Consider the following 12,350-nt stretch of genomic DNA (forward strand, 5'->3'; position numbering starts at 1 on the left):
TTACACCACTAGTTATTTTATAAAAAAAAAAAAAAAACCTCATAGTCCATGATTTGTCCACCTTCCAGATGAAGATATTGAAAGATGAGAGTGGGTCTCATTTGTTAATGAAAATGGTTAATTCTGCTTCAAAGGACACCTGAAATAATAATAATCTTTATACAGAGTTTATTCTCACCTTCATAGGGGTCACAATACGAGCCACCGGGGCAGATATCACATTCACCCTGCGCTAACTGCCCTTGGTAGGTACCGTTATCACACAGCTGTGGCTCCCACGACCCCTGAGGGCATGAGTAACCTCGAGGGCATTTCAGGTCAGATGGGGTCGCTGAGGTTTGACCTCCAGGGCAGTAGTATCCCATGGTGCACTCTGCGTCGGGTTCCACGTTACCTTCACCTGAAAGATAAAATAAATAAAATTAATATAAAGAAAGAGTCAGTTTTTATACCGCCCTTTTCACACCCAAAGCGCTCCAACATCAGTAACCCCGGTAATGGCGCTACTCAGCTAAATCAACCACAAGATTTAATTGTGACTTATAGGTATAAGGGACTTAAGAGATAAAACTACTATACCTTCACAGTAAGATCCAGCAGTGCAATTCTCACAGTTGTTGAGACCGGTATTCATCTCAGTGCGGCTGAACATTCCCTCCGGGCAGGGCGTCGGGACAGCTGTCCCGATCTCGCAGTAGTGCCCAGCAGGGCAGATGTATTGGTCTGGTACGGTGCTGGTGTGGTTACAGTAGAAACCGGCCGAGCAGTTTCCTGTACACAACAAAAATGAGAATACTCAATAGGGAGACAATCATCAGAGGAACTTACAATCCGATCAAGTAATATTATCATAAGATTGCAAAACAGCATCTTTACTTCTTATTGAGTGCTTCCGTCTGTTGTCACTTTACAGACCATCTCAGGTGCATAATGTACCCTATTGTCAGTCAGTATGAACAGTACTTCATGTTCACATTCCTGTTCATCCTCTTGGCTCCACTGGACAATCCCTACTGACGAGTGACCTAAACTACTTTCCCATTAAACTCTATGGTCAAGTGGCCGTCCACTTCATACACCTTCATTGTGGAATGACTTACCTCTCATATATGCCAAGCTGATTTCAAGTTTTTTTTTAAAGACTTAGTTGTTTGAATCTTTTTGGGGTAACATTCGCTTTCAGTATATTTTGTCATTGAACAAAGAGGCTCCCACATTATGCGCCATATAAATCTTGTATTGTTATTACTATCTGATTGTATTGCCCCTTAAACCTACCCGTAGGTTCCTCCAGGCCAGGTGTCTCGCAGTACATCCCTCCTCTGCAGTTCTGAGGTGCAGGAGATCCTGTTGGGCAGTAGTACCCAGGTCCACACAGACCCCCTGTGCTCATGTCAAAAGCAGGGCACACACAGTCAAACGTTGGGTGACAGGTGTCATTTGGAAACAGGTATCTAGAAGATAAAATAGGAAAATAGTTTGTTAAACCTTAGCAAACTGTCTCAGTTCATTGAAATAAAATGACATTTGCAGCCAAAGGATAAATTGCAGTCAAAGTACACAGAGTTTAGAAAATAAGAAAATTACAGCCAAGTTAAACCTAATTACAGATCACAACTTAAACCAGCCCCCACCCCACCTCCAAATAATAAATAAATAAAAAATAAATAACAATTTAAAAATAGTTTTTGTTAAACAATTTTTTTTCAAATAATAGTAATAAAAAAACAATTTGAAAAAAAAAAAAAAAAATGGAAAAAAATAAAATAATAATAATTAACAAAAATAAATGAATGAAATAAAAATCACAATCTAGTTCCATTCCAAGAGAATCCAACCTACCCTGATGTTGGTAGTGAGACGAGTTCCCCTTCATCAAATGGTCTCTTCTGATCAGATCCTCCGTTACAATAGAATCCTGGATCACATTGTCCTGATGGCTCAACGAGGCCTGCTGATTCACAGAACCACCCAGGTGGGCAGTATTTACAGCTCGTCACGTTGCCTTGACCTGGTGAGGGTAGAGAGAAAGAAGGTGAGGTTATGGACCTTTATCATGATGGCACCATTTTGGTTGGTGCCCTTTATCTAACAGCAGTGATGGATGCTTATACGCTATGTAGAAAAAAGAACCAGCCTTGTAGGTCTTGCTTTTTATTCTACTGCCGTGGAGTAGATTTCAGAACTTGGGAAACTGCTTAGTTCTGAAAGGAACTGTCCTGCTTATTAAGCACCATCTGGGTGGAAGGTAGAAAATCGGCTGGGACTACTTTTGCTTTAGCAGATCGAGAGGATATAATGTTATTAACTTTACTGTCGCGGAGTGAGTTCTTTATCAGTCACTACCATGACTACATTGGCTTTTTATGTTGTGTGTTTTTTGTACCTGTGGCATTGTTGTAGGTGCCAGGTTGGCATGGATACTGGTCACTAAACTCAGTCCCATCTGGACAATAATGACCCGCTGGACAGTCCGACGGAACCACCGTTATATTCTCACAGTATTTGCCTGAAAGAGAGAAAATGAGAAATATTTATAGTAGTCATAATGTACTAGTCTGTTATACAGGTTAAATTGTGTCTGTATTTGTGCAAACCATACACATGCATATAGGATTTGAGGCAAACCATACACATGCAGTTGAATAGTTTGAAATGTTTGGTCAACTCACACAAGCTTGTATACGCTTGCAACCGTGAACCTCCTATTGATAATCTACCTTTTTTGCAACAGGTCCAATTGGTTTTGTACACATTTACCAACAGTGGACCTTTCTCGAACCGTAGACCCTATTGTCCTCTTTTGTTACATGTCCGCAGTTTGAATGTGTATACCTACTCACTGATAATGTTACTAAAGGGCTCAGTCAAACTGTGACTTAGTGAGATAACATGTCCATATTATTTATGATAACTGATGAAAAATGAGGTACTGTTATATAATTTCGGAAATATTTGTCTGTAAACAATTTTGAAAAACCTTGGGACTGATTTCATGAAACAGTAAAATTAATCGCAAGACAATTGTCAGTACTACCATAGTGATTTTTATTGTAAAATCACACTTTACTAAGCAACTACGATTGATTTGCACTTTAGATCATTCTTAGCTCTTTGTGAAATCGGTCTCTGGATAGCCAGTTTACTGAAGAAACTCACCTTCAGGACAGATTTCGCAATCATCCATCTGAGCTTGACCAGCGTATGATCCGGCGTAGCACGGAATCTCAGCTGCCGAACCCTGAGGGCATTTATATCCAGCTTGACATATCCCACCAAAACCCAAGTTGTCAATTCCATTCGGGGTGCGAACATCAACACCTGTGAAAAAATAAAGACAGTTGTTGAATCTACTCTCGTCCTTTTCCTGTACCAAGGTTTTTTAATTAGTTAATAATAAACTACCCACTGCTATGGCTAGCTCAGTGATCTAGTGGTAAGACTGGTCTAGCAATGGAAAGGTTGTTAGTTTGAATCCCACCTGAGTGATTTGCCTGTGGAAGTTTGTTCACAGAGCTTGGAAAAGTACCGATCGAATACACATCGATGTAAGGGTAAAAACCCAAATTGATCCAAGTTCAAGTGCAATGCATCATTGAAAAATGTTGAGAAAACAAAATTAAGTGTACAATGCTCACAAGAATTTCAAAAGCATTGGAGTTGAACAAAGATAAATTGACTAGAGTGGGATTTGAACCCATGACCTCCGGATTAACGCTCCGGTGCTCTAACATCTGAGCTATCTAGCCCTATCTTTACCCAGTCAGTTTCCTTTGTGGTTTATCATTTAAGTGTTTGAAAACCAGTTGATTGGCCAACCAGATGACCACATTGGCAACTTTCTGATTTGTCTACTCTCATAATAAATAAATAAATAAAAAAAGTATTTGAAAACTCACCAGACAGACAGAAGAAACCTGGATCGCAATCTGCAGTCACTGAATCCATCCCCGGTGTATCACAATAACTCCCTCCAGTACATGCCGAACATTCACTCTCCGTTCTCAAACCCTCCGATGCTCCATAAGTACCCTCAGGGCATGGTCGTGTATCATACCCGGTACCCATTGGGCAATAGTACCCAGCTGGGCATGGATCTGGACGGTCACCCTTGGTACAGTAGCTACCCGCTGGACAGTCTAAGCATTCAGCAGCACCAGTGCGGTTCATGTAGGTTGCATTGAGGCAGGGTAAGGGCCTGTCGATTCCTTCGGGGCAGTAGTGACCGATCGGGCAGATGTCACCAGTTACTCCATCTAGGGAAAACATTGAATAAATTATAAATTTGGTTTGCAGCCCATGATACCCATGCCTACATCCTTACAGACTGTGGAGGATGGCAGTGTGCCCCTGGTGATAGTTGATTTTGATCGATAGCTCAAATCAGTTAAGCGTAGCCCTCACCTGGATGTGGCGGTCCGGCCTTGTGAGTTCGGCATATCTCATTAAGAAAACCTTTTAAAAACTTTTATTCAGCCTTTAGTATTATTATTCTAAACCGGTTGTAGAGGGTTGGGATCCATACCTTCAGGATTTGGAATGCTTGCGTTGCCGGAACAGTAGAATCCTTCGTAGCACATCGCCGTGACGTTGGGTTGACCATCGTACTGACAGTAGTAACCTCCATCACAAGCTTTGCAGTCACTTTGATCATCCTTGCCTGGAGGCAGAAGGGAGATAGAGATGGTGAAAAAAATATGGACTTATCAAAAATATGGACTTAGGGAAAATATGGACTTATTGAACATATGGACTTATTGAAAATATTATACCATAAGTTTTTTTATTGGTAAAAAGTTTTTTTTTTTTGAGGATATGTTCTTCCCCCAATTTAGATTTGAAATGCTGAATCCTTTCATATCACTTTTTAAGGTGTAAAATAAAATATTTATACATCTTTAGATATGAAATTCAAAATGATCGAGTTTGGCTTTTTTCACATCAGAAATAAATGTTGTGTTAAAAAAGAATTACTTCAACAAGAAATGTGTTGATCAAAGTTTCAACAACAATTACGCAAGATGGAAAAGCAAGGAATGAAAACTTACCAACAGCAGGATTGTATGTCCCAGGCATACAGGGCACCGGTACAGGGGTACCAGTTGGGCAATAATGACCCTCTGGGCACTTATACCCAAAGGCTTCCCCATCTGGGTTACCCTTGGTCGCCCCTAGGGTGCAGTAGAACCCAGCAAAGCAAGGTGTACCGGGAGATGTTAGGCCAGTGGTGGAACAGAACCAGCCAGGATCACATAGCGGGCACTCTGAAGACGTCTTGAGCCCTGTGTCGTTGCCGTAGCTACCAATGGGGCAATCCTCGCCTGAATAAGGAGCAATTCGATAAGAAAGGGGAAGTTGTTCAAAAACAGTTGCAATTGATAATCAACAGGGAAAAGAAATGTTTTTTTTTAATGATATCTGTTTCTTAGAAGAAAAATAAAGACAATTTAATTGGGAACAAAGGCTGATCTAAATGTGCATATGGGATAGGCTTCATAGTTTTTCATACTATTTACACAATTTTTCAATTTTGTTTGAAAAAAAGAAGAATATTTTTTTTTTAAATCAGGTTTTTAGTATCAAGATATCAAACCTGTCTTGTAGATGTTTTTTTATTTTTTATGATTAGTTTCATAGATCAGATAAGAAAGGTCAAGTTGTTCAAACCTGGTCCGGCTTCAATACTTTTCAAGAACATTTGTGTAAGAGTAACTTTAAATATAAACATGAATAGTAGACTATTTGTAAAAAAAAGCTTCAAACACCATTAACATTTGTATAGTGTATTTTATATTTATAAATTTGTATGTGTGCAAACCGAGGAAATGATTTTCATGACGAATAAATAATTGAATGGAATTGATAATAACAGGATGGCTATTTACACCAGGAAAAAGATAATTAACTTTTTGATGAGTTTCTATTAAAGCAGCTTAAAACTCAACATACCAGTCGCTGATCCCTCGATGCAGAATGATCCCATTGGGCAGATGTCTCCAGTAAAGCCATCCTCTGGGTCTGGTTTCTGCGCTCCTCTCTGGCAGTAGTAACCTGCTTGGCATTGGGCTGTCGGTGCAGTCAGGCCCTCATTGTCACAGTACCAGCCAAAGTCACAATCATCACATTGGTCTAAGGGTTACCAGGGAGAAGAAAATTAATACGAGAAAGGGGACCTACATTGTGCATTACAAACCCGGCAAACATGCTTAGGCCAAGTGACAATATACATACTCAATGTTGTTAATCCCAGCAGGTATGTACATCAAGTAATATGAGAACCATATAGCCCTAGGATGCAAGAGATCATGCTTGCACTGTGATTACATGCTTTTCTACTAGCCTGGTCCCATTTTACACTGTTCTTATTGTTATCTTATCGGAGTATGTATCAATCGAACATTTATTATGTTGAGCAAACTCAGTCCCATTTTATATCGTGATTCTCACTGTATGTTATTGTTACAGAAGTCAGGACCCATTATCAATTACTCACCCTCTCTGGCCAGAGCAGTCTTATTGGAGTATGTACCAATCGGACATTTATTCTGTTGAGCAAACTCAGTTCCATTAGGACAGTAGTGACCAGGAATGCAGTCTGGTGGTGAGATGACCCCCGTCACATTGCCCAGCTCGAATGGATCACAGTAGGTGCCCTCTAGGCATACCTTACATGACCCTTGACCTTCTTCAGATTGGTAGGTACCTGGGAATCAAGGAACGGTTATAAGACAAAGTGTAAGATTGATAACTATCTAGAAAAAAAACCTTTAAATCTGCAAGTTCACAGGTTGTATCAAATTGTTTGGAAAGCAAGCGTGGACAAGGGTGTTTTAAGTTTCTGCTGGAAGAGAGTGATGTTGTGTATTTGTCTGAGGTATTCAGGAAGTGAATTCCAGAGTCTTTGTGCTATGTTGGTATTGCTTACCTCTTGGGCATAGCTCAGGTATCGGTGATCCAACTGGACAGCGGAACCCTTGCCAGCAGACGTACTCTAGCGGCTTGTCAGTAATCTGACCACCAGGGCAGTAGTACCCTTCTCCACATAAAGATGATGGTTTGCATAAATGCTCACCGGCGCAGTAAGATCCTAGGATGTTAAACAAGAGATCAATGGTTAGAGAATGGGATAAAAATACACAAACCTGTCTGACTGGTCAGCAAAATAGTGTAATTATTGTTTTAAAAAAAAGTAAAACGCAGGAATTTTAAACTTTATATGAAAATATTTAGGGTTGAAATAAAAAAATAAAAAATGACGAGAGCCAGATTTGAGCCAACGACCTCCGGATTAACGTACTGGCGCTCTACAAACTTCTTTTTCAACCACAATTCATAAAATAAAAATTACCCAGTCAATTTCCCTTTTGGTTTATGCTTTCCTTATGTACCTGGTGTGCAAGACAGACAGTTACTAAGTTCAGTATTCTTGGATGTGTTTGAGAAGGTTCCGTTAGGGCAGGCTATAGGATACCCCCCCCCCCCCCCCGCCCCCCTCGGTCTCGCAGTAGTACCCAAGAGGGCATTCCATACCAGGAGGTTCAAAACAACAGCTTAGCAATAGACATATTAACAAAATAACACCTACAAATAACTTTCTGTACATACCTGGTGTGCAAGATAGGCAGTTACTAAGCTCAGTATTCTTGGATGTGTTTGAGAAGATGCCATTAGGGCAGGCTATAGGATACCCCCCCCCTCGGTCTCGCAGTAGTACCCAAGAGGGCATTCCATACCAGGAGGTTCAAAACAACAGCTTAGCAATAGACATATTAACAAAATAACACCTACAAATAACTTTCTGTACATACCTGGTGTGCAAGACAGACAGTTACTAAGCTCAGTATTCTTGGATGTGTTTGAGAAGGTTCCGTTAGGGCAGGCTATAGGATACCCAACACCAGTCTCACAGTAGTACCCAGGTGGGCATTCCATACCGGGAGGTTCAGGTCCATCGTTACCCCCTGGGCAGTAGTAACCGGCATTACACATTGCTGCAGTAGAGAGAGAGAGAAAGTAGAGTTAATGAGGTGAACATTCTGGTGGGTTTTCAGGCATTGCATTGTTAGGTGTACCAAGTGTATATCTACTTTGCTACGTAGATTTGTCTTTTGAGAATTTGTTTTGCTATTTATTCTACTGTCGGGGAGTAGATTTTGTATTTCGGTAGACAACTTTAGAACTGACCTGCTTATTAACTATTGCCTGGGCGGAAGGTAAGAAATCGGCTGGAGATTTTGGAGGGAAGTGGGGCGAGGGAGAGTGTGAGGGTGTTCCAGTCCATTGTGTCCATTGGGCAGTAGTACTCTATATTACACATTGAAATTGTGAGGAGGGGTATGCTTGGGGACCCCCAGTCATTAACTCATAGGTTTTACTACCCAGTGTTTCACAGTGCTATAGAAGAGGGGAAAAAAGGAGAGTAAAAAACACAATTTTCAGAGCACTTAAATTACCTTTTGGGGTAGCAAGTTCATAATCATCACAATACCACCCTGCAGTACAGTCCACTGGAGCCACGGAGCCCGCTGGGCAATATGTCCCTGGATAACACTTATTACCAGTGTAGTTGGCGGCAGGACAACTGCAGTCAGATATCACTGAGGCATTACCTGGGTTGATAAACATGAGATACATGATTTATGTTAAATTAAAAAAGAAGGTAATTCAGATGTTTACAAACATATTGATAAAGAGTTGAATGGTTACAGTGCAAGGACAAATTATTTACTAACCAAGTCTAATTTCATAAAATGATGCTTATATTTAGGTCGGTATAAAACCAAGTTCTGCTCAAAAAAGTTATTTGACTAAGCGTTTATTTATACTGTACAGCTTCATATAATTGGGCCCCTGGGGTAATTTCATTGTAAGGCTCAGCACAATTTGTTCCGCTAAGAAAATTGTTTCTTTCTATCCATCAAGTGAACCAAATTTGTTCAGAGTTTGTTTTTAACAAGTCTTATGCCCATCACTGTTTCGGCTTCAACTCTGTGGCTTAGGCTCCAATCATTTTAAAAAAATTGCCAATAGAGCGTAAGCCGAAGACAAAGCCCTATAAAATGAAAAACAACATGGACAATATCTAAAGCCTTTAGGCTATTTTGTTTCAATATAAAACCAAACACTCACCAGTCGGTAAAGGTGTAGAAGTGACTGCCCCTCCAGTACAGAACCACCCCTCACTGCAGTTACCAGTGGGCTGGTCCAATCCTTCACCCTCACAGTACATACCAGGGGTGCAAAGTTCACAGGAGGTTCCATTCTGCTGAAGGGTGAGTGAGTTGTACGTTCCTTCTGGGCAGGGGAACTCAGTCTCGTAACCCGTCTCCAGAGGGCAGTAGTAACCCGCTGAGCACGGGTACATCGTCGGGTCGCTAGTATTCGCCGGGCAATAGTACCCAGCGGTGCATGGCGAGCATGAACTTTGACCTTCCGAGGCTGTGAATGACCCTGCGTCGCACTCATGTGGGGTGACGGTACCGGTTGGGCAGTAGCTCCCAGCTGGACAGATTCCCCCGATGCCTTTGTGGCCGTCCGATGCCGTTGGGGTCTGGGTGTCTACTCCTAGCTCGCAGTAGTGACCTGGGGAGCATTCACCATCTTCGACTGCTTGGCCAGGGGTAGCGCAAAAGTGACCACCTGGGAATAAGGTTGTTTGGGTTGAATAAATACTGAACACTATAGAAATGGGGGGAGGGTTGCAGTGAAAGAGGGTATCAAAATTCTCAAGATATTGTACATATAAAGGCGCTGTCACTTTTATTTGGTAGGTCATATAATGGTGTAGGAGGTACAGAATATTTTAGGGTTGTCCTCAAGATCTTCACAAAATTATGGTCAATAATAAAACAAATAACAAAATTTAAAAACAATGCCTCATTAGTTTCTTTAGTTTGTCATTGAATATGTAAATTCTTTCTTAAATGGACTGTTTGAAAGATTACTTTTTTGAGTTTGTTTTTATTTTTTTCCCTGATGTTCTCTTTAGAGCTCTACAACATCTAAACTAAAAATTATCAGCTGATGAGGGCACAAATCCTTTTTTAATTTATCCTTCGCAAGTGCAGCTTAAAGACAACTCACCTGTACAAGGAGTACATTCATCCTCTTGCCGTAACCCTTCACGGTTTCCATAATACCCAGTTGGGCATAGTCTGAGGTCATACCCAGTCCCCGTTGGGCAGTAGTACCCCTGGGGGCAGGGGTCTGCTGTATCACCGTGTATGCATTGGTAGCCGGCTGGGCAGATGTCACACTCCTCGGCTCCGGTCTTGTTGTAGTAGGTTCCATTGGTGCAAGGGGTTGGGTGGGAGGAGCCGACCTCGCAGTAATGACCGACCCAACATCTATCACCTAGGGGGAAACAAATAGAATTTTAAGTTGAAAAATTGAATTCCCTCCAGGAAAAAAAAAATAATAAAAAATTAAAAAAATGAATTTGCACAAATTGTTTTAAATTCTTAGTATTCCACAAGAGAAACTGACTGGATAACTTTAATTAAAAGGCAAGTTTACTGGAAGGGAATAAAAAACTGTCAGCTCAAGTAATCCACACGCGGGATTCAAACCAGGGACCAATTTCATAGTGCTGCTTCAGCTGAAAATATTGCTTACGAATTGTCTGCTTAGCAGAAATGAGCAGTTACCAGTCACCAGCTGTACCTGTGACACAGCAGTTTGGCTGGTAACTATAATCTGGTAGGCACAATTTTGTGTGCTTAGCATTTTGTGAGGCTTCAACAGCTCTGTGAAATTGGGCCCTGATTTCAAACTATCTTAAATGACGAATAATGAAAATTCAAGACACTGATTAAGCCGAAACCAAAATGCGTTAAAATGGTTTTTTTTAAGAGACAAGTAACTTACCTGTGACACCATCGGTTGGTGCGCTGTTATTGGCTCTTAGACTGCAGAAATAACCTGCGTCGCATTCTGCTGTTACGTTGGTTTGGCCAGGCTGGTCGCAATAGTAACCTACATATATCATTGGGCATGAATACCATTAGTTGTTGATGTCTGATGTTATTTAGGGTATATGGAATGTGAGGCATTGCATAGTGAGATATCAAGGTTTTTTCAGTTTGCGGTAACACCATGTGTGTAACTACTTTACTGTGCAGATTTTGTTCTTTTGGGAACTTGTTTGCTTTATATTCTACTACCATGGAGTAGAATACCACGGAGCAAAATATAAAACAGGACAAGTTCTCAAAAGAACAACATCTACCCAGCAAAGTAGATACACACATGGTGTTACCGCAAACAAAAAATCCAATGACATTATTAGATTTTACAAACTGGTTGATACTACATTGAAAATGAACGACAGTATCCTCAGTGGTAGAAAAGTAGCTCAAAGGAATGACTATTTTAATTTGGAGAAAAACACAGCATTTTTAGTTTACCATCGAGTTGACTCTAAAGAATTCAGATAAGTAGACTTTGAAACTTTGCATGGAGGAAGTATAAAACCAAGAGAGATTTGCAGTAACACCATGGGTAGTGTTGGTTCTGAAAACAACTGTTAAATTTAGATTAAAGGCAGTGGACACTTTTGGTAATCACTCAAAATATTTATTAGCATAAAACCTTACTTGGTAATGAGAAAGTGAGAAACGGCTCCCTCTGAAGTAATGTAGTTTTCGAGAAAGAAGTAATTTTTTCATGAATTTGATTTCGAGACCTCAGATTTAGAATTTGAGGTCTCAAAATCAAGCATCTGAAAGCACACAACTATGTGACACGAGGTTGTTTTATCTTTCATTATTATCTCGCAACTTTGACGACTGATTGGGCTCAAATTTTCACAGGTTTGTTATTTTATGCATATGTTGAGGTACACCGAGTGAGAAGACTGGTCTTTGACAAAAACCAAGAGTGTCCAGTGTCTTTAAAAAGTGGGAAGTTTCTCATCCTCAAGTCTTACCCGGTCTGCAAGATATACAGTCACTGACATCGCCCTGTCCCTCAGCGTCAAGATAGGTTCCTGGTGGACATGTCTCTGGGTAGGCCGTACCATTAGGGCAGTAGTGACCTTGCCAGCAGAGGTCACCATAAGGCTGGTTGACCGGTCCCGCCTCCTCTGAAGAATCAGAACAGTAATGACCTTGGTGGAAAGAAATATACGAGAGACAGAGGGTTTTAATTTAATAACTGTATTGGTGCCCTGTATTAGATAAATGTAGTGACACATGTTTTAAAACCCTTAAAGGCAGGAGTAGTTACACAAATGCAGGAAGGTTCGATTAGTTACTGGCTCTCCAGTAAAGTTATCAAGTTTGATTGGCAGGGGGTGGGATGTTGGAACCTTACACAGGCTGGCATTTTGTGATTATTGACAGAAATTAATA

The 12,350-nt window shown here is 40.7% G+C and overlaps 1 protein-coding gene across 3 annotated transcripts in view; it reads right to left on the reverse strand.

Moving 5' to 3' along the window:
• Window positions 1-12,350, reverse strand: part of LOC139951353 (uncharacterized) — a 65,898-nt gene that overhangs the window by 33,577 nt on the left and 19,971 nt on the right. For all 3 annotated transcript variants that reach the window (XM_071950210.1, XM_071950209.1, XM_071950211.1), the window contains 18 exons: window positions 11,927-12,106; window positions 10,867-10,974; window positions 10,084-10,353; window positions 9,130-9,639; window positions 8,454-8,609; window positions 7,809-7,991; window positions 6,926-7,087; window positions 6,494-6,703; window positions 5,950-6,129; window positions 5,049-5,321; window positions 4,526-4,660; window positions 3,900-4,256; window positions 3,160-3,321; window positions 2,387-2,509; window positions 1,843-2,011; window positions 1,279-1,454; window positions 580-771; window positions 179-400 (listed from right to left, as the gene is read on the reverse strand). In XM_071950210.1, the coding sequence (XP_071806311.1) occupies window positions 179-400; window positions 580-771; window positions 1,279-1,454; window positions 1,843-2,011; window positions 2,387-2,509; window positions 3,160-3,321; window positions 3,900-4,256; window positions 4,526-4,660; window positions 5,049-5,321; window positions 5,950-6,129; window positions 6,494-6,703; window positions 6,926-7,087; window positions 7,809-7,991; window positions 8,454-8,609; window positions 9,130-9,639; window positions 10,084-10,353; window positions 10,867-10,974; window positions 11,927-12,106 (3,768 nt within the window). The remainder of the gene's footprint in view (window positions 1-178; window positions 401-579; window positions 772-1,278; window positions 1,455-1,842; window positions 2,012-2,386; window positions 2,510-3,159; window positions 3,322-3,899; window positions 4,257-4,525; window positions 4,661-5,048; window positions 5,322-5,949; window positions 6,130-6,493; window positions 6,704-6,925; window positions 7,088-7,808; window positions 7,992-8,453; window positions 8,610-9,129; window positions 9,640-10,083; window positions 10,354-10,866; window positions 10,975-11,926; window positions 12,107-12,350) is intronic.

The sequence above is a fragment of the Asterias amurensis genome, chromosome 19 (assembly GCF_032118995.1).
Source record: "Asterias amurensis chromosome 19, ASM3211899v1".
Taxonomy (NCBI): Eukaryota; Metazoa; Echinodermata; class Asteroidea; order Forcipulatida; family Asteriidae; genus Asterias; species Asterias amurensis.